This window comes from Mya arenaria, chromosome 11 (genome assembly GCF_026914265.1).
Source record: "Mya arenaria isolate MELC-2E11 chromosome 11, ASM2691426v1".
In the NCBI taxonomy this organism is placed as follows: Eukaryota; Metazoa; Mollusca; class Bivalvia; order Myida; family Myidae; genus Mya; species Mya arenaria.
The window spans coordinates 10815000-10836799 of NC_069132.1; the positions used below are offsets into that span (position 1 = coordinate 10815000).

At 35.1% G+C, this 21800-nt stretch overlaps 1 protein-coding gene across 1 annotated transcript; it reads right to left on the reverse strand.

The window, feature by feature from the left end:
* Positions 1-2460: 2460 nt before the first annotated feature.
* LOC128209471 (adenylosuccinate synthetase-like) lies at positions 2461-21602 on the reverse strand. The gene is made up of 13 exons (XM_052913514.1): positions 21413-21602; positions 16683-16785; positions 16176-16289; positions 12462-12519; positions 11186-11231; positions 10539-10600; positions 10292-10373; positions 9230-9353; positions 8654-8808; positions 8366-8490; positions 6372-6472; positions 4975-5124; positions 2461-4641 (listed from the first exon to the last, which is right to left on the reverse strand). The coding sequence occupies exons 1-13, from the start codon at positions 21584-21586 to the stop codon at positions 4589-4591; spliced, it is 1347 nt and encodes a 448-aa protein (XP_052769474.1). The 5' UTR covers positions 21587-21602; the 3' UTR covers positions 2461-4588.
* Between the last annotated feature and the right edge of the window lie 198 nt (positions 21603-21800).

The following is a 21800-nucleotide window of genomic DNA, read 5'->3' on the forward strand; positions in this document are numbered from 1 at the left end:
ACACCCAGGAACTTCATACTTGGTATGCCAGTTAGTCATGACTAGTTGATGGCCCCTATTGATTTTGGGATCCATCATTGATTATTTCTCACCTACGACCACACAATGGGGGAGACATGCGCTTTTTCGAAAAAGCAATCTCTAGTTGATTATGTATTTGTATTGAAATGTTGATTTATTTTGCTCAATAAAGTATGTTTAAATCTATTAGGTTTTGTAACTCCATGTTATGCTAAATACAACTTATGGCCCTTGATCCACTTAGAAAGTATTTTTATATGATGACATCATTTTCTGAATTACATCTTTATATAAATATTTGCCATGTTAAGTAAATGTTACGAGAGCAGTCACAAACTGCCGTATCCCCTGACGAATTAAGTATGGTATCAATTTTGCTTTTTGACAAAAGATACCAATAAACATTAACAAAGCGCAATAACTCACAAAATATTTCAGGGAGAATTACTGTTGATGTGCACTACACTTCTTCTCAATGGGATCTATATGTATATGTATATGAAGTTTGAAGTCAATACTTTAAAGACTTCTTTATTTCATGCTCAGGACAAAGATTATGTACAAAAATTAACAAAAACATTGCACCCAGAGTTATGGTCCACTACACTTCTCCTGAATGTCATTCATCTGTATATGAAGTTTTAAGTCAATACCTCAAAGACTTCATGTTATGCTCGGGACAAAAAATAAGTATGAACATTAACAAAGGGAATAACCAAAAAAGTACTGAATCCAGAGTTATGGTTCCTATGCACTGCACTTTTTCTCTGAGATCTATCAGTCTATGATGTTTGAAGTCAATACCTCAAAGACTTCAAGTTATGCTCAAGACAAATGCCAAGACCCCCCCCCCCCCCCCCCCACACACACACACACACACCTACCATTACTATATCCCCTTCGCCTATCAGTGGGGGAGAAAACTTTGAATACATGTACATTACTTTTTGCAGGGTTTAGCATACTTAGGAGTTTTGAAATGTTGGGTTATTCAACTATAAATATCCACCGATTTGCAGAATTGTCAGCGTTCTTGTGCATTTAAGTTATCCTTGAAACCGTTTCTAAACCTTTGCAACATTTCTATGTATATATGCAGCATAATTTCATGTAATTAGCAGTTTGTTAAACAACATGGTTTGTTTCATTGTGTCTCCTGTGATCCACTACGTGCTTGGACCGCAATAAACAGATATAACTTGACACATTTATTGAGGTATTTAAGAATGTGTTTCTACTAACAATCAAGACTGATTTTTAGTCATTTTCTGTTCCTGAAAGTGGTCCGATGTGGTCAAGATCAGTAAAATTGTCAGATTTTAACAGCCCTGTGGGGATGTCAATTTTCATATTCTGTTTGTTTCTTAGGTTTATAAATATCCCATTTTTTAAATTCTAATATGTACTAGTATTATTGTTGAACTTACTACATACAATCCTAATTGGATATCTGTAAGTATGATTGGCAATTAGCAACTGAGAGGATGGTCAATACACTTCTTTTGCGCTTCTTGATTATTATGCCTACAAAAACCTAGATGCATAATTTGCAAGTTGTGTGTCTGATGATCTCAGTAGACCAAGTTTTGCCCGCACAATAACTTTAGAACAATTTGACCAGGACCATGCATTTTACTGGTAAGGTTCCATTGACCAGAGGATGACCTTGTTTGGGGGTCAGGTCACAGCTTATATTTTGAATAAAAAAATGTTTGACCTAGAATTATTAATTTTGAATGGTATGTATTGGACCTAGATGAGCCAATTATAATTTTTGGTCAGTAAGTCAAAGGTAAACGATACAGTCCATGTTGTTTCAAAGTTGTCTATTCTTAATAAATTAATAACTATTTGACTTTGAACCATGGAATTTTAATGGAAGAGGACCCTTGTAGAGTGCAGAGTAAGTTACAGTATGACAAATGCTAAAACCACAGCCAACAAAATTTTGTCTGCAGACTAACTTGAAAATAAACTTGACAATTGTTTCAGCTAGGAACATTCAACTTCAGATATTGGTTGAATTTGATCAGAAGATGACCATTCAGGGTCAACAGGTCCGTACAATAACGGTTCAACCTAAGACCATGAAACTTCTGTCGTAGGCTGAACTTCACAAGGAGATATCTCATATTGGTTTTATGGTTCAGCAGGTCGGAGGAAATCGTATTGAAAATGATGGCTTCATTAATTGCATACTATTGAAAAATCTACTTCCTAAATAGAACGAGAAGCATTCATTCTGTTTCATATTCACACAACAAACAGCTGGTATGCTATATGGCTTGACAATGGATTGACTTTGATCTGTGTCAAGAAATATACATTACAGTTCACTGTCTACAGTATGAGATGGTAGTGCAATAGGATTCACACATCTTTGGACAATAGACTATCTTCAATGATCTTGAGGTTAACTACAATATCAGAACAACCATACAAGGACTATCACATTTTATTCCAGCCCAATACAGATATATGGAAAGTATCATGTAATGTGAAAAAAATCAGGATTTGCCAGCGGCTACATACAAAATACACTGTTGGAGGAAAAAATAGAATTAAACCGGTAATGAGGAGCACATGTAATGTTCATAAAACCAACACACTGCCAATAAAAATAGCATAAAGAATAAAACCATCAAATATAAAATGAAAAAAAAATCCAAGCATAAGCATCATGATCATAGGTTCTTTCTGACAAGTGTGTTGTATTTTTTATTTTTTTTTCAATATCACTGTCTGAACATCAACTTAGGGCCAAGAATGATAAAATGCTTTTTGTATGCTTTTTGATGATAACTGTTAATCAAACAAATATAATTTGGTGCACTTAATGGAGAAAATGTTAACATATCAGTACAAAATTATAATACATAAATTGGCATTCTTAATAAATGGCAGTTTTATAAAAGTCTGTACCCATTAATTTTACTTTTGTAAATAAAAGATTACATGAACTAACTCAAAGTTATAATTTATTTTTACATACTAGTATTTAATAAATTATAATTCAAGATTACTGTAAAATGTTTGCAGTAAATATAACTGAAAGTTCAAATTTCAGTCTTTCATGAACACAAGTGTGTTAATACTTTAATATAAGGAAAAAACACACAATTTCATACCCATTCAGAAAAATGCCCTCAATAATGTAAACAGTTAAAACTAAAATTAAAAGATTGCCACAGAGCTTGTATTTTTTTCCCAGTCAAATAGGAGGCAAAACTAGACATTTATTAAAACCAGACTCTTAAGCCTGGCTACATATTGTCCCTGGTAGTAGTCGTACCAAGACTGGCTAAATATGTGTGTATTGTCCCTGGTAACTTGTTTACTAAGTTTCATTTGAGTTATGGCAAAGGCTACAGCAATACCTAGACTTCTTTTCTTTGAAAAATAGACCAGCTAAAAATATACACCAAGAATCCACTTGAGCAAAGAGAAACTATCAAATACTTTCCTGTACGAGTATTATCAACAAGATGCAAGCACCGGCTTCAGTTTACAGATCCAATTGTTATAAAAAAAAATACAATAAAAATAGGTTTTCTATGTAAGCAGGGATATGAAACGTTTCTATGTAGGAGTATGCACATAATGTAACAAACAAAGGAATGTCAATCTGAGATTTTACCCGAAGAGATTAACAGTTTTGAAATTACAAACTTACTTGAAAGTAAAACAAATCCCCATGAGATTTTTTAAGCAAATGTGTGGACGGTGCAACAAAATAAACAATAGGTATGGGTGACAATGATGACTTCATATATGGGAATGATGTGGATAAAGAGATACTTCTGTACGTTTGAGAATGCAACAATGTTTAAATGACATAATTTACCTACTTTAAAACTAAAGCACCAAAAGGCACCCAGCTTGAGAAATTCATTAGTTACCCCCTATACCAGCTGTTAAAACTAAACATATTTATTAACAATTTCCAGTTAAAGAGTATTCCATTAAATATAGATGGTAAATCAATTTGTTTACATGCATGTGCTCTGTCTATAATGACGAGATAAACATGACAAATGTACAATAATTCATTGCTTGTTATAAACACAAAATAAATGATATATACAAATGATTCAAGTATCAACACAATATGTATTCCTTTAAAACTCACAGAAAAAAGCCAACTACAATTGCAAAATGTTTACATTTTGCACGGTTTGCATTTTTGAACACCAATTCTCATCACAAAAAAGTAGCGTACGGGTATTATTGAAATTAAAAATATACCTAAAAGTAAAACAAACATGCAATTGCATGCATCAAAACAGATTAAAATCAGCATATTTTCCAACAACTATTAAAATACATGTATGCTCTTGGTAGCAATACCTACATGAAGACAGACGTTACCCACAAAAACACAAAGATGTTACCCACATAAAAACAAAGACATTACCCACATACAAAGATGTAAGTATGCTGTTACCCACATATAGGCAAAGACATTTCCCAAATTATTCCATTAGATGTTTATTTTAATTCATTGTCCATCTTAAGAGTTACAACTTTACACAGCAATTTCTGGATTAAATGTTCAAGTTGTGTACATCTAGAAAAGCTCTATTATTGAAGCTCTGGCCTGTCCCACTCCAATCCAATTTACTGAAATGTAAAACATGTTTATACTATGACTGGTAACTGCAATGAAATTATGTATCGTTAAAATAATGGGAATGCTGAATGTCCTGATATCTTTTCACATGTCAATTCTTTATGATCTTAGTTCATTGACTAGAAAGTAGCTGAATAAGGAAGATAAATGATTTGCCTTACTTTCCCTTAATGTCCCCCGAATATTTATGATTTCACAGTATTACATACACTAAGTCAAGCAGTCTCCTCACAATGAAGCCATAGAAGACCTACAAACAGGTTAATCTAACTAAACATATTGTTTCATTTTTCTTCAACCTTCTTCATTACAATCCCACCCACCTGGTACTCCCATGAGCTCCTCGATTTTGCGGACGTAATCCTGGGCCTTTTGGGGAAGATCAGAAAACTGGCGTACATTCTCTGTGTTTGTGCACCAGCCTGGCATTGTCAGGTACTCCACCTCAACCTGTTTCAACTCCTCGTCTGTAGCTGTGAAACAATATCAACACAGTATTAATGTTATGAACGTACTGAATGAGGAAAATATTAAGAGTGGATAGTCACTGGAAGTACACTTTCGCACAAATGTCCGTGACTTGATAATGTTGATACCAACAAAGCTGTCTCAGTAAATGGAAATGGCCGACCCTGTTCCAAGGATTATGCAATAACTAATATGCCTACATTCAGGAAGAACTATCATAAACTATAATGATGTGCTGGCCCCATTGATGGTTGATGTCAAGTAGTGATGCAATAGCAGGAAGGGACATAGGCCTTGCACCCTACACATCGTCTTTATGTACCGAACATATTATGTGCAAAATCTTAAAATATCTCCCTGAATGACAATGTAACAGCCCATACACTGATACTCTTTATGCATATATGTAGCAAGCAATAATGAATAAACTCTTAAGTTTGACCTTGAACTAGGGTTGTTGGTCTTGAACTAGACACCACCTTCATGTACCAAACACATGTACTAAGTAATTATAATCCCTCTGTTCATAACAAAGTTACAGCCCTGACACAACCAACTGTACTGTATATGCATATATACAGCATTCCGAAATGATAAATCTGTAAGTGTGACCTTGACCTTTGAGGGAGGGTGTGGTCTTTCATGTGACATGTTGTCCTTAAAATCAGTATGATGTGGCAAATTAATTTTAAAGTCCCTCTGTCCATGACAAAGTTACAGCTCAGACACAGCCATCTATACTCTTTGTGCATATATGCAGCATTCCATAATAATTACTCATAAGTGTGACCTTGGACTTTGAGATAAGGTTGTTGCATATGACACATCCTCTTTATGTATTGAACACACTGAACATATGTGCCAATTTGTTTTAAAATTCTTCTGTTAACGACAAAGTTACAGCCCTGACATGACCAATTTTACTGTATATACCTTAACTTTTTAGAGAAGGACGCAAGTCTTGCACATAAGAATCACCTTTTTGTACATATTGAAGGAACACAAGTACAACCCTGACACGACCAACTATACTCTTTTAAATTTTTAATCCCTTCCTGCATGACAAAGTTACAGCGTGGACACAACTAGCTATACTCAATGAGCATATTGAATGTGATAAACATGTTTGGAACTGTTTACATTTTTACAAATTTACCCCGATAAATTTGCTTTCTATATAATTGTACATGATTTAAGACTTTAGTTTTAAAGATTTTATAATAACATCAAACTGCCTGATAATTATGTGTACCTGGGAAGCTGTCAGTAATCTGCTTGCCATTGATGTCATAGGCGATGCCAATCTTGATTTCCTCAAACACATCCAGAATATCCAGTTTTGTTATCGCAATGCTGCAAATGGTTAAATCCTGTTACATCACCAATGTACATTTTATACTTCCAGTATAAAAGCTTGAAACTTAAAGTAAGAAAAAGTATGAAAATCATCATGCATATATTTTCAAAAATATAAAGAAAGTCAGGTCACCAAGTATAAAAAAAATTGAACAATTCCAGGAATGCCAATTTTTGCTATTTCAAGGGCCATAACTCTTGAGACACAAGTCCAGAAATGCCAGTCTTTGCTAATTCAACGGCCATTACTCTGGTTTTACTAGTTGCAGTAAGAAATAGAACTCTAGGTGCACAACTTAATCACCACATTAACATTCCACTAAGGTATCATGACTGTAAGTAACTTTGTTCTCTAGATTTTAGCGACACAAGTACAGAAATGACAATTTTGGCTAATTCAAGGGCAATTACAGTCTTCCCGAAATGTGCCGGTCCGCCGGACATGTCCGGCAAATTTTGTATGGGTCCAGCAGATCTTCCGAAAATGATGATCCGGATGACCGACATTTTTGAGACGACTAAATAGCGAAAAGGTACCTGAAAGCGTAATGTCCGTAAAAACTTTCCCTGATTATTTGCCTTTGCGGTAGTTAGTCGATCCCATACTGTTATTGACTTCACATAACATCGCCAAAAGTCGACCATTTCCGATATGCAATCATGATGTTGATTGCTGGGGATTAACGAGTAAACTCGATTCATCAGTAACGGCATTTTATTACAACTGTTTCGATTGATTCTTGGTTTGCACTAAGGTGCAATCAAAATCGTCAGCACTCAATATACTTCGTCTGCAGTCAAAATGGCCGCTGTTGGTGGAATTACCGGAAGACCGAAAAACCAGAACACACCTTAATGGCAGTGATGTTTAAATATTTTTTGCGATACCAAGTGTTTTAATTTTTACTAAATGACATCACGGACCTATAAACCATGAATTGGCAACTCTTGTCTATGTTAATGCGATTAGCTCAAACTCACGCGTGCAGCGTGATTTCATTCCGAGATCTTGCCGTGTGGTCATTTTCGAGACGTCCAACATCAGCCGAATATATACATGTAGGAAAACATTAATTTAAATTTACTCAAATGCACGTTCTTTCATTTGAGTTGATAATAGTCCAATGGAATCTGATTAAAATCAGTTATTAATTTAATAAAACTAAATCTATAACGAACAAGGCATAACTGTGAGGTTGATTATAAGTATCACCGTTTGAAGACGTACTGGCTTTAAAAGGACGACTATTTGATTTCTAAATAATGATCGACATGTCAGTGTTAAAAAATACTTATCAGCAGAGCTGGCGGAAATAACCGAAGATCGCCGTTAATCACCGATCGGAGATTCGGCGGAATTTTCCGATATTTGCCGAGCGCGCGCTAAGGATTGTGGGTAAATTATTATTTCTTATCGTTTCACCGATATCAGGCAGTTACCTGGTTTGTAGAGTTTATATGTTTGTTTATTTTGTGAATCCGGCGGACAGGCAGAATTTTTACAATTTCGGGAAGACTGCAATAACTCTAGTTTTACTTAACTCTGGTTTTACTAAGTGCAGAGAAAAATAAAACCACAGGTGTACAACTTCATCACCCCTTGACATCCCCCTATGGTTGCCTGACTCTAGGTAATGCAGTTTTGAGTGACACAAGAACAGAAATGTCAATTTTTCCTAATTCAAGGGCCAAAACTCTGGTTTTGCTTAAAGCAGCGGGTGCACAAGTACATCAGGACAGACAAAGGCAAATCTAGATCCCACCCCTTTGTGTCGGGCATAAAAAACATGTAGGTTATTGAAAAGTCTTTTGACATAGTGTATTGCACTGCCATTACATATTCACAACATACATGAATGACAGAAATTTTAACTGACAGCTATATCTCACCCTGTGAAGCCATTAATCATCTGTGAGTAGCGCAGCATGACCATGTCAAGCCAGCCTACCCGCCGTGTTCGTCCCGTGGTTACGCCATATTCGTGCCCTCGGTTAACCAGAAGCTCACCCTGCTCCTGTATCACAAAACAAAACTTGTCATTTTTTCATTCTGGGAATGAATGTGTTTCTTCTTGTATACTAATAATAATTTGAATTGCATTTAAATTTACAAATTCTTTTCTTTCCTATCTCAAAGCCATTTTCTTCAAATGTTGTCAAGGAATGAAGGATACATACACAAAAGAGTTCTGTTGGAAATCCCCCAGACCCAACACGCGTAAGGTAAGCCTTTACAACGCCATATACGTTGCCAATCATGTGAGGTGGGAGGCCCAGACCCGTACATACCCCACCCACACTGCAGTTGGATGATGTAACATATGGATATAAACCTGCAACAAACATATACCTAGTCAATAAACCAGAAATATATTCTATAAATGTAAACATAGAAAAATACAAAATGTTTTAGGCCAACTAATAAACAACATTAAGCCATGGCTTTTCTGATTGGGAAAATTTGTCATTTTGACAAAAATTAGGAATTCCAATTTTGCCTATAGAAAAGAGTGTTATAAAGTGTGAATTAAAACCCAAATATTTTAAGAGTTCACAAACTTTTCCATACATAAAATGGTTTAGTCCAATTATTTTTTATCAAATACTAAAAAAAAAAAAAAAAAAAAAAAATCATTTTCATATTTGGGAAAAACTGGTAGTAGGATTTTTGTTATTGGTCCTAGGGAAAAATACATGTTGAAGCATTGGGAATGGTCCCAAATTGCTCAGAAAAAAACAACACTGAGCTCTTACCAAAGTCAATATCCAGTACATTTGACTGTGCACCCTCCACAAGGACAGTTTTCCCAGAGGTCACAGCTTTGTTGAGATACTGAATAGTATCTACCACAAATGGACGCAATTTCTCTGCAAGACTCTGAAATAGTAGAATTACATTTTTTTCTGACATCCTGTTTACATTATGCTGTGTGTTAACACATATCCATGGACTAATGAATGTTTATTTATTGAATGACACGTAATACAGGTAAGCGCAAGATAATTGTATGCTTGTAACGTCTTCTTGTTTTTGCCCCAGTTAAACAAGGGGCATACGGTAACTCAACATTTTTTACATTAAATAAAGCAAGAGATATGTACACTATGTACAAATTGTTACTGATATGTGTACAAAGTTTTATATATAATTACTTTGAACGTCAATGGTCAAAAAGAGGTTATTAAATATCAATGGCCTTAATTTGAATGATTAAAGGGTTATGGGACTTGCAGCACATGTTCATAGTGTTACTAGTAACATATGTACATCATTTCGAGTAAATATCATGAAATGATTATTAAGTTATGGCAAAACTGTATGACTTAAAAAATAAACAAATGGCATAACAAGACTAAATAAAGCCAGAGTGATGGACCTTGTTACATATGTGCATATTGCCACTTGTAACATGTGTACTAAGTTTTATGTGAACATATTGAACAGTTTTTAAGGTATGACCAAGATTAAGTTTTTACATGACTTTTTCAAAGGGCATAACTTCACAATGATGAAAGTCAGAGTGTTGTGCCTTGCTACACAAGTCATGTCCATATTGCCACTGGTAACATATGTACATATTTTTTAGTCTACATCTTTATTTTTAGTGATAACCAAATATAATGTTTGCACCATGAAACATCTGCTGAAACAGACAGCACATTAGGCTATGACACTAAATCAGGTTAACAAATAGTCAAATTGTTCAAAACAACGAAAATGTACATACCTAGTTGATTTTAAACCTAGAGCAGATACTAAGTACCTTTAACTTAGAAATAGTGTAATACTTTGTTTGTGGGGTTATAACTACATACCTTATACACATTCAGTTCTTTCTGGACATCAATTTCAAGACCATCATAGTGTTTTTTGTAATAATCCACCAAGTTCTGAAATCTTACAGAAAAGAGCAATGAATGATTTATTATATAAAATGTCAGAGGTTTTGTTGTACACATACATTACAACATTATGATACATCTCCACGTATTACTTTAATGTCACAAATAATTTTTCCAATTCTGACAATTTTTACTAAAACTTGTCAACTGTTTCACTTACCTATGCGAGAAGGCTTCAAAGTCTCCCATCAAATCCCCCATTCGCAGACCATTTCGGGTCGCCTACAAAATGTGGCAACCATTGTAAAAAAATATTCAGACCTTGATAAAAAGATTGTAGGAAATTCATATTCAGTTATAGTAATATACGGTAGGTGTAAATGATGTTAAAGTTCTAATCAGGTATAAAATTGTGACTTTATTAAAAATCTCACTACTATTTATAAGTAAATTACAAGGGGCATTAAAAATAATGGAGACTTTCTTAATAACTAATGAAGTGTTTGATGTCTTCTAATAATATTTGGTGAGAATACAAATTCAGACATTCTTTGAAAGAAACTGCAAGAAATGTTTTTTTGATGATTGTTGAAACAATTAAATTCTTAGGCTTAGGCTTAGCACACAGTTAACAAGAAATGTGGCAATGCAACAAAACAAGGTTTTAAATAATTAACTGAAGAGCCTTCGTTGTGAGATTCAGTTTCAACTGTTTTTCTATTTTTAGTTTCAGTGACATTTACCCTTAGGGGCCTTCTTGAAATAAACAATGACGTCGTAACTCCTTGCGTGTTATACAATATGAACGTAAAGTTTTATCTATACAAAGGACTAGGCGGATGTAGTTAATAGTAAACTGAATCCTACCTTTGAAGAATATGCTGGTCCTATACCTTTCTTCGTTGTGCCAATGCTAAAAACAACAACAATTTTTTGTTTATCATAGCACCCAAGCTTAAAGGGGCACAATTCATTTGATGCAAAACAAAATTCTTTCAATAGGGTCAGTGGTTTCAGAAAAAGTTTTCCATATAAGACATATAGTGGTAACTAGATCCACCCATGGCATCGAATCAACATGGGGTGAAGGAATTTGACAGAGGGTCACCTTGGTAACATTTCTGTGAAATTATTTTTAAATCAAGTCAATACTTTCTGAAAAAGATTTTCAAAGTTTTATAGTGAAAAGAAGCCCTGCCCCTGGCAGCCATTGTGTTATATATCAACCTGGGGTAAAGAAATTTAACAGAGGGTCACCTATTATGAAGGAACATTAGTGTGAAATTATTTTAAAATCGGACCAGCGGATTCTGTGGAGTAGATTTGAAAGATTTCCATATGGACATTTTTCTGTTTCGTTGCCATGGAACCACTTCAATTAAAGGAATCTGGAAGAAAAACACTTAAAGAACATTCCTGTGAATTTGGCTGAAATTGTCCCAGTGGTTTAACAGAAGTTGCTTGAAGGAAAATGATAACAACGGACAGACGACTGCGGGTTATGATTTGTGTACTGATACAAAAACATAAACAATATTTAGTGCTTTATTAGGCCACACAGCTATTAATTAAAAACGCACAGACACATTTATAAAGGCTAATACATTTATATCTGTAAACTAATCATATGCTTTCTTTGTTTTGATCATTAATGTCAAATAAGTTGAAACATGATAATGCAATAAAATCAAAAAAATTAAATTGCATCAACCAATATTGTGCCCCTTTCTATACATTGTAATTCAGAAGTTGCCAATTTTCATTTACTTTAAGAATGCTCAAAACAAGGAAACTAATATTTCTTCATTAAATTAAAAATATTTGATGTCAAATATTTTACAAATGCAGTTTTTTCCCACCATTATGTGAATGAGGCCAGGGCCCTTAGAATTTTGAAAATATCGACAAAATGCCTAAAATTGTAAAATTTATGATAGCAAATTCCAAACAAGGAAACAAAGCAAAGGCACTTTAAGAAACAGAATTTCTAAGAAATTTAAGAGATTAGGAATGTAATTAAACATTTTCTTTTAATGTGAGCCCAATTTTGTGCTAAGAGTATGCTTTTTGGGATTGTGAATCGGATGTATTGGCCCCATTTCCAGTAAAAAAACACACTTTACATGTATTTTTTCAAACATACCTATTCTTGCCGCGACCAGACTCTTGCAAGCCATCAACTTTCTGATGAAGGTCCAACACTGCAAAAATAGACCACAAAATCAGTTATTTTTTCAAAGAACAAAGCTCTAAATAACAATTAATCACCTGTAAGACTTCAAAACAATAAACAAGATAACTATTTTCATTCAATAAATCATTATGTAAGCAGCTTTTATCAGTATAGACTTGTGTCTATAGGACAAGGATGGCCCTTAATCATGTATTTGGGACATGATTGCCGCTTAGAAATTAAGTTGTGCTATAGATGGTGCAGTGGAATGCTCATGAGCATACGACACACAGAATGTTCACGAGCATATTACACACAAAATGAATATGACACATAGACTAAGAATGTTCAAAATAAATATGACACATAGACTAAGAATGTTCAAAATGAATATGACACATAGACGAAGATTGTTCAAGAGCGTATGACACAGAAAATGTTCAAGAGCATGTTACCAAAGAATATTCAAGAGCATGTGATACAAAGAATGTTCAAGACCATGTGACACACGGAATGTTCATGTCAGAGCAATTGACACACAGAATGTTGAAGTCTATGTGACACAGAGAATGTTCATGAGCATATGACACAGAGAATGTTCATGAGCAAATGATACAGAGAATGTTTGCCCTATTCTAAATAGAGTTGTTATCAGTGAAAAACTAAAGGGCATACTTGAAACACTGGTGAAAATGGAGGCAGCACAAAATCCTTCATTACGATATATATATGCTGATCATCAAAAAAAGTTTGAGGTGTCTGTCAAACAAGTACTTTTTACTACACCCATTATAGATAAAAAAAACACTCAAAGGGCCATAATTCTCTTCACAATGTACACCGCACAAGTTTATTTCTTCATGAACATCTGCACATAATACCAGTCCTTCTCATCTGTTAAGTTTGAAGCAAATCCATCAATTGCATAAGAAGAGTTAGACATAAATTATTTTTTCATTATACCATTTATTATTTTAAAGAATAAATAAAGGGCAACAACTCTGGTTTTAAGGGAAGCCCCATAGAATCCTTCATTGTTATCTGCATATGATACCTGATCATCTGATATAGTTTGTAGCAAATCAGTCCCATGTTATAAGAGCTTGACTCACAAGGTTTTGGGACTGATGGACTTACAGAATACACTATAGGCCTCCAAAAAAAACAACTGAAGGGGCTTAAGATCTTCTGTCCCTGTCCTAGTTTTGGAGAAACAAGCAAATTCGTTGAATTGATATCCCCCGCCTGATTAGGCAAAGTTCATGGATTGGAACTGTAAAGTAGGTGGAAAAATTCCTATATTAACATGTAATATGACTGCAGAAAAATTAAGTTATGAACGTTGGATATAAGTTTGAGTTTGTTTGGAATTATTTGAAACAAGAGATGTTTGTCAAACATTATGCCCCTCTGAGCGCAATGTTGTCAGGATTATTTGGGCAATTGAATGAAATATGCATGGACCTCCAAGTATTAGGGCCATGGGTTCAGGCAGTGTCAAGTTATCACACAGACAAGCTTTTTTCGTTCAAGGTCACTGTGACCTTGACCTTTGATCTGATGACTCCTAAAATCAATAGGGGTCATCTACTGGTCAGGCCCAGCTTCCACGTCGAGTTTGATGATAATAGGTCACGGCATTGTTGAGATATCACTGGGAGAAGCTTTGCTAACTTTTTTGCATTAAAGGTCACCATGACCTTGAACTCTGGATCTATGACCCCCAAAATGAAAAGGGGGTCATCTACTAGTCAGGGCCAACCTTCATGTCAAGTTTGATGATCATAGGTCAATGAATTGTTAAGTTTGCCTTAATGGTCAGTGATGTTGACCTTTGATCCGATGACCCCTAAAATCAATAGGGGTCATCTACTGGTCAGACTCAACCTCAAAGTCAAGTTTGAGGGTCATGGGTGCAGGCATTGTAGAGTTTTCACTCGGACACCTTTTATCATTAAAGGTCACTGATGTTGACCTTTGATCCGATGACCCCTAAAATCAATAGGGGTCATCTACTGGTCAGGCCCAACCTCCAAGTCAAGTTTGAGGGCCATGGGTGCAGGCATTGTCGAGTTATCACTCAGACACCCTTTAACCAATCAAGGTCACTGTGACTTTGACCTTTGGCCCGATGACATCCAAAAACAATAGGGGTCATCTAATGGTCAGGCCCAACTTCCATATCAAGTTTGATGACCATAGGTCTAGGCATTGTTGAGTTATCACTCGGACAAGCTTTAAAATTATTTTATCATTAAAGGTCACTGTGACCTTGACCTTTGACCCGATCAGCCCTAAAATCAATGGGGGTCATCTACTTGTCAGGCCCAACCTTCATGTCATGTCAAGTTTGATGACCATATCTCCAGGAATTGTTGAGTTATTACTCCGACAAGCTTTGGTCTACCGACAGACCGACCGACCGATATGTGCAAAGCAATATACCCCTCTTCTTCGAAGGGGGGCATAATAAAAGTTTTGTATATATATATATAGTAACATATAATCATTTGTAATAGTTTCTATGAATTTGAATGATATGTCTGAAGTGATAACAGTAAAAAGTGGAAAATGACATTTTAAGGTACCTGTTGATCATGTTCACTGTGTGTTATTTTCAAGCTCATCAAGTTTCACTGCTACCAAGTGGAGATTAGTGTATGGTAGGGGTTTGTTGACTGTGTGGAGATTTTGAATCGGGCTAATAAGGAGGACTAGTATATGGCGGGGGATAAAAAAAATCATGAATAGGAGCTTCATGTTGGTCATGATTGATTATAATCTATCATAATCCATTATAATGGAAGTTGATGGTTCCAAGTAAATCATCATAAAATACATATATTTATTATCATGTGTTCAGTCAAACATGTATGAACATAATCCGACCAATCACTACCATAAAATGGTTTCGGACAAGATTTTTGTAAGATTTGACATAGTGACCTAATTTTTTATCACACGTGACCCAGTTTTTGTTTTTTTTTATCACATAAGACCCTGTTTTAAACACGTCAAAGAGTTCATCAAGGAAAACATTCTGATCACGTTTCATGAATATTAGACCATACATAATGTCTCAAATGTGCTCCAAAGATTTTTCAAAGATTTGAGCTAGTGGCCTAGTTTTTGAACCCATGTGACCCACTTTAAAAGCGGTCCATATGTCATCAAGGGGTACATCCTGACCAAGTTTAAACATAAACTGATCGATCATTACCATGATATTATTCCTAATAAGATTTTTCTAAGATTTGACCTAGTGACCTCGAAAATATGTGACCCAGTTTTATTTATGTCCAAGAGTTCATGAAAGAAAACATTTTGATTAAGTTTCATGAATATTTGACCATGTATAATGCCTCTAGTTTGTTCCAAAGATTTTCCTAAGATTTGACCTAGTGACCTAGTTTTTGATCCCATGTGACCCACTTTAACAAGGGGTCAATATTTGATCAAGGGGAACATTCTGACCAAGTCTGAACATTTTCTGATCAATGCCTACCAAGATATGGTTCAGGACAAAGGGACGGAATGACGGACGGACAGACAACGCCAAAACAATATCCCCTTCCCGAAACCTTTGATTCGGCGGGGGATAAAAAAGTTTTAAAGAAAGGCAACTGTTATCAATTTAACATTTTCAAACAATTTGTACAGTTCCATATACTAGTGTGTATGTACCTATGTGTGCTCTGTTGGAGATGAGGAGTCTTGTCTGCCAGTTAGAAAGTCCTGTTTCCTCTGCTTGTTTGATCTCGGCCAGAAGCTGTTCTATATGCACCACACAGCCATTACCTGCAAAACAATCACTCCAGTACTCAAATAAAAACAAAACAACACTTAACATTTCACAAAAGAATTCTATGGTTTCTAACCATTATATGTATTATTTATTTCCGGTACTTTCTAAAGCAACTACAGTTGAACAAGTGTTATATTGTTAAAGTAAGACTATTTGTGTCTTTTGACTCTGATCTCAATGTATTGAGAAGTGAAATTGTTCAACTTGACTTGACCAGAGTGAATCGAAGGTTTAACCAGAGTTGGTATTTAAAACATCTCTAAATAATCGTCTTTCATCAATCTTGAAGAGTGAAACCAGAATTACAAGAATACAGTATTCTGTATTCAAACTCCCTTTATCCCATAGTTTGTGCCAAAATATTTCCATTTTGTAGTTTTCCTTACCAATGACAGCTGTGCAGTTTGGGTTAACTATTCCACTTGGTAACATATGGAATGCATACTTTTTGTCATCCACTACCACAGTATGGCCTGCATTGTTTCCACCCTATAACAGAAAAACACATGATTACAAGATCACCTCAAGGCTGGCATCAAATGTTAGATTTAAAAATAAATACCAAATAGAATACCACACTTATCAAAAAACATATCAAATTCACAATCCTAGGCAAACCTTATAAAATTTCTTATCGCAGGCTCATAAATGCTTTAATCCCTGGGCCCCATTTTAATAAAGATCGTAATGCTTAAGATTGTAAGTATTCCAGGCGAAACCTTGCTTTTGGTGTCAACTGTGTTTAAATAAAAATATCAATAGTAACTAAAGGTTTAGGACTAAAATATCTTATTAAGACAGCGCCCAGGAGCTTCAACGGGGCTTTGCCCTCAGTGACCCCAACAGAGGTGCTAGGTAAATTCACAATTTCAGGAATTGTGTCAGTTTTCACAGTTCTAAGGGCCTTGGCCCAATTCTCCACAAATGGTAAAACACACACTTACTTTACTGTTCAAAAGCCACTTAAGCTACCAACCAAGAGCTACTAAAAAGAAAGATACTTTAAGGCAATAAATATGAAGAAGTTTAAAAAAAATAAAAAGGACTTGTTAAAACATTCTTTTTTCAAGTTGTCAGTCTTTTTCAATATTGAATTCAATTGCATGAATTCTTTGAAGTTGTTTGATCCACTGTTCCTTGAAAAGTAATGTTTTCTTCTTTAAATATGTCAACATCATCGTATGTTTTGAATTTAAAAAACACACAGAAAGAGACACCTATAACTACATGTTTCTGTTGTTGAAAAGTGCTTGGTTGACAAGTAAGGCCTGTGTGTTAGGGCGAATGCCTTGCGCATGCATGCTGCCATGTTAATGTCTTTACACATAATGAACACCGATGAGCATAAGAGACAAGTCATGACTTTAAGATCATCGAGTCCAATGGCTGTCCGTTAACCCTTGCTGTTTTGCATGTTTGCTATTAAATACTTGGTGCATTCATAAAGTTAAAGATTCAAAGGTGGGAAAGGTTCCTTTATATTTAAAAGACAAGCTGGGTACCAGGTTATCAAAATTCATCCATACATTGTAATACATATAGTAGAAAGTGACAAATTAAGGACCTCGATGTTAGTTTTGTGTAGCTGTTGGTATTTATTAGTAGCTCTTAGTGGCTTTTAGCAGGACCATTCAATAGTGTTGGGAAATTTGAAGGACTCAAATTATACTCTTAACTCACTTAAGATGTGTCAAATGAACCTGTGTTGCAGCAGCCTCATTAAAAAATCAAAGGGTCTCTTTAAAAGAGCCTTGGTAAAAAATACAGATATTTTTGTTTTTTTTAAAGAAATACATAAAATAAGAATGTTCTCTCGAAGAGTTGGACATCCACTGAACTAAGAATAATAAAAGAAAAAGCATCAATGTGATCAGGGTTTCCACCTGGCCTTTATGACTTGTCGGGCCCGATGTGCCTTCAAGCGGTCAGGCATATTACTTACACCCATTAATCGCACTGACATGCCTAAATTTCTGCAGTAATGAGCCTTATCAAAACAGTAATCAATATTGACAATACACAGCTTAGACTTTCGTAATAGTTGACCAAGAGCAAGAAGGCTTATCGGCCATTTAATCATGTTAATCTGCTATCGTTATGGTGTTTCGCTTTCACATCATCCATTCCTGTTTGTGGCTCTCCCCAACTCCTCCTTTAGCAAATCAAAAATATTTCACACGTGAAGAAACAGGGTACAGTACACTCCACGCGGAACTACCACTTTCCGTTTTCCTCGGCGGATTTTGGTCATCGCAGACATGACATCCAATTTATCATAATCCGCTTTCCTCGGTGTTTTCACTCGTTCAGCCTCAGAGGAGTGATAACCCCGTGAAACTCAGAGGAAACCGATAAGGATCTCCGACTGTACATGTATCTGATTTTGTGTAATTTATTTGAATACTGTTCTTTTATTATGTTGTCAATATTTTTCAGACTTACTTGCACATAACAAGACTCACAATCTTTTTACGGCGCAAAAATGCAATATATGTCGATGTCCATTTTGACCCAGTTTGAATTATATCTTACTCATTTGATTTCCAACAGTCCGAGTTACTTGAAGTAATGTTAACATTCTGTTTGCTACGTTTATTCAATTAATTTCACTTAACTGATAAAAAAAATGCTTTTTTCGCAATAACCAACATGCCAGATAACCAAGTCTTCTAAATTTAGCGCACAATAAGTCAATACGAAATTTGCATATCACGTGACTTACGCGTTGTCAAAAATACTAGATTGCGTTTCATACTAATAATTTCTAATTATTAACTTATGGTTTCAATATTTTTAAGCACAATATTCATACTAACACCGTACCTTTCATAAAATAGTACAATTGAACGCTGAATTATATTCATAGGAGATTAAATCGGCGATTTTTTAAACCACAGAACATGAGTTACCTTCATACTTTTTTAACGTCATAACTAACAATGCAATTTAGATATCTGGAATGCGGAAAAACAACTGATGTGTATCACAAAAGAAATAGTGACAGAAAAAATATTCACACTTACATGGTACTCAACACTTGCATATTACTCCAATCCAATTTAGTTCTCAACAACACAAAAGCTGTATGACGTAATTATGGTAAACAAACAACACGTGGTGTTATATCTTAAATGTGTGCGGATATCAACTGACAATTAATGAATATTAGTTGAAAGGTAAATTAATAACCAAACAAGATAAAGTTGTATTGTATTATTGAATATGTATTCTTTCTTTACGAGGAAATTGATTTTTTTAAACAAAATAACTGCAAATGTAATTTTTTTATTTTCAATAGTAGTAATGTAGTAGCAAAGCATACAACTCGGGAGTTCCGCTTTGAGGCAAATATAACAACAAGATCACCGGTGATACTGGCAGTAAAACCCTCGACGGAAAACGAGCAACTTGGCAAAACTGATAAATTAAAAAAAACTCGGAGTGACTGAGGAAAGTGGTAGTTCCGCGTGGAGTGTACTGTAAAGCTTAGTCATTTATAGACTGAGAAATATTTTCATATATTTTCCGTGAAAAAGGTAATTTGGAAATAAACGTCATTTTCTTGTTTGTTCACTTCAATTTTGACCCATGGTAACGACATAACAGAGAATCCTGTTGAAGTCACCCTGACTTTGCAATTATCAGAAATCAAGAATGCCTCCTATGTGTCCGGAAATCTCATCTATCTTCAAGCAATTACATGCAAGCATGTGCAGGTGCCTTCAGCTGGCATGAAGGTGAATGAAGCTCATGATAATGTTGCTGTAATATAGTAGATTATAGATGTATCTTTTCCTACTTGATAGTCTCCTATCTGAATGAATGAGCATTGGATATATCACTTGACTGCATTTAATTATTTGAGTTGGATATATCACTTGACTGCATTTAATTATTTGAGTATGATTGCATGATTCACATGATCCCCGCTTTTTATGTACAAAGGCAGCATTTTACACATTTCACTGGATACGTCACCGGTGTCAATATAAACATTACTACTCACTACCATGTGAAATTGTTTCATATAAAAACTTTGAGGAATACAAAAAAATTGAAAAGCAACAATTTTATAGTTGAATATACAGCTGATTAGTTTAGCAAAGAATGTGGGAAATGGCACCATTTGCACTTTAATTATATAAATACGAAAAAGCTCTAGAAAGGGGGCACGCCTCCCAAACACACTTCATTAGTTAGTCATGACAAGCCTTCGGAAAATCCTTATGTGATTTCACACACTCTAGGGAACTGATGTCGATTTTGAGTGGCCTACGTCTCTGGTGGTCCTACTAGCTACAATAATGAGCAATCAGGGATACTTTTTTTTTTATTATTTTGACATTTCTTATGTATCCCTGTAACGCTACAACTCTCTACCATTTAACAACGGGCGAAATGATATACTGTAATAATATGCATTGATGTTGAATAATAATGACAATGTTGTTCAATTTTTATCCGACAGTGATCTGAACTGGATTTAATTTGTCATTAGAGTTGTTATTTTCACATTAATATATTATGGGTCACGAATACCGTTATACATGTACACAACCAGTCAGATTTGTCCCAGATTTACCGATATCGGGATACTTGATAAACAATCGCGTTGTAAGTGTTTTGTGATAACTTAACATGTTGTTTGGGCATACTGACATAACTTAATACGTGTTTAAAAGTAGGCAATAATATTTTCGTAGCAATTTGAATTTATAACGGAGATAATTTCAAAATTCTGGCCGCGATGATTCTCTGCGCAAGGACCGCTTGCTACTTTTTGCTGGGATGGTGGACGTCACGAGTCTGCCATATTAAAAAAATTGTCAAAAGACTTGATGACGGCCATTTAGGTGGACTAGTGGTCCTACAACCAATATTGGCATAGCCCATTTATAGATGACCTCTAAATCTAAACCTCCGTTGAACATGTATAATAATGTATACTTCTGTACTCTGCATTTTTAAAATGCAGTGTGCAGTTCATTTATTGTATTTTTATTGAATAATACTGCTCAAAAACTGTGTTATTATTACAACCCACAAAGTGTATTGATAATTTAAGCGTCAACAGTCATGAGAAGATAGAGGCGGGGAACCACCTGTCAACATTTACCTGACATCGACAGACAACATCCGCGGACGTAGCCAGCATGTCAACCACTTTCCCCTTTCCTTCGTCTCCCCATTGTGTACCTAATACCACTGTCACTGATCGGTCACCTAATTTGGGTCTTTTACTTGCAGACATCCCATTTGCCTCCATCCCGTTAAGGAAACGATTTGCCATGTTATTATTAGTGACACATGCGCACTGTGTACTGTATTTGGCGGGAAATCGTGATCTATACATGCTAATCAAAGGCTTCCGGTCTGCGATATTCAAGGGACCAGTTTCAATAAACTGCTATCTAAAGACCATTACAGCAAAAATCTTAAATCTGTAAAGATATCTCAGTTGGTAAATAGTTAGTGTTTTTTTATTCCTTAATTGTGTCACAAAC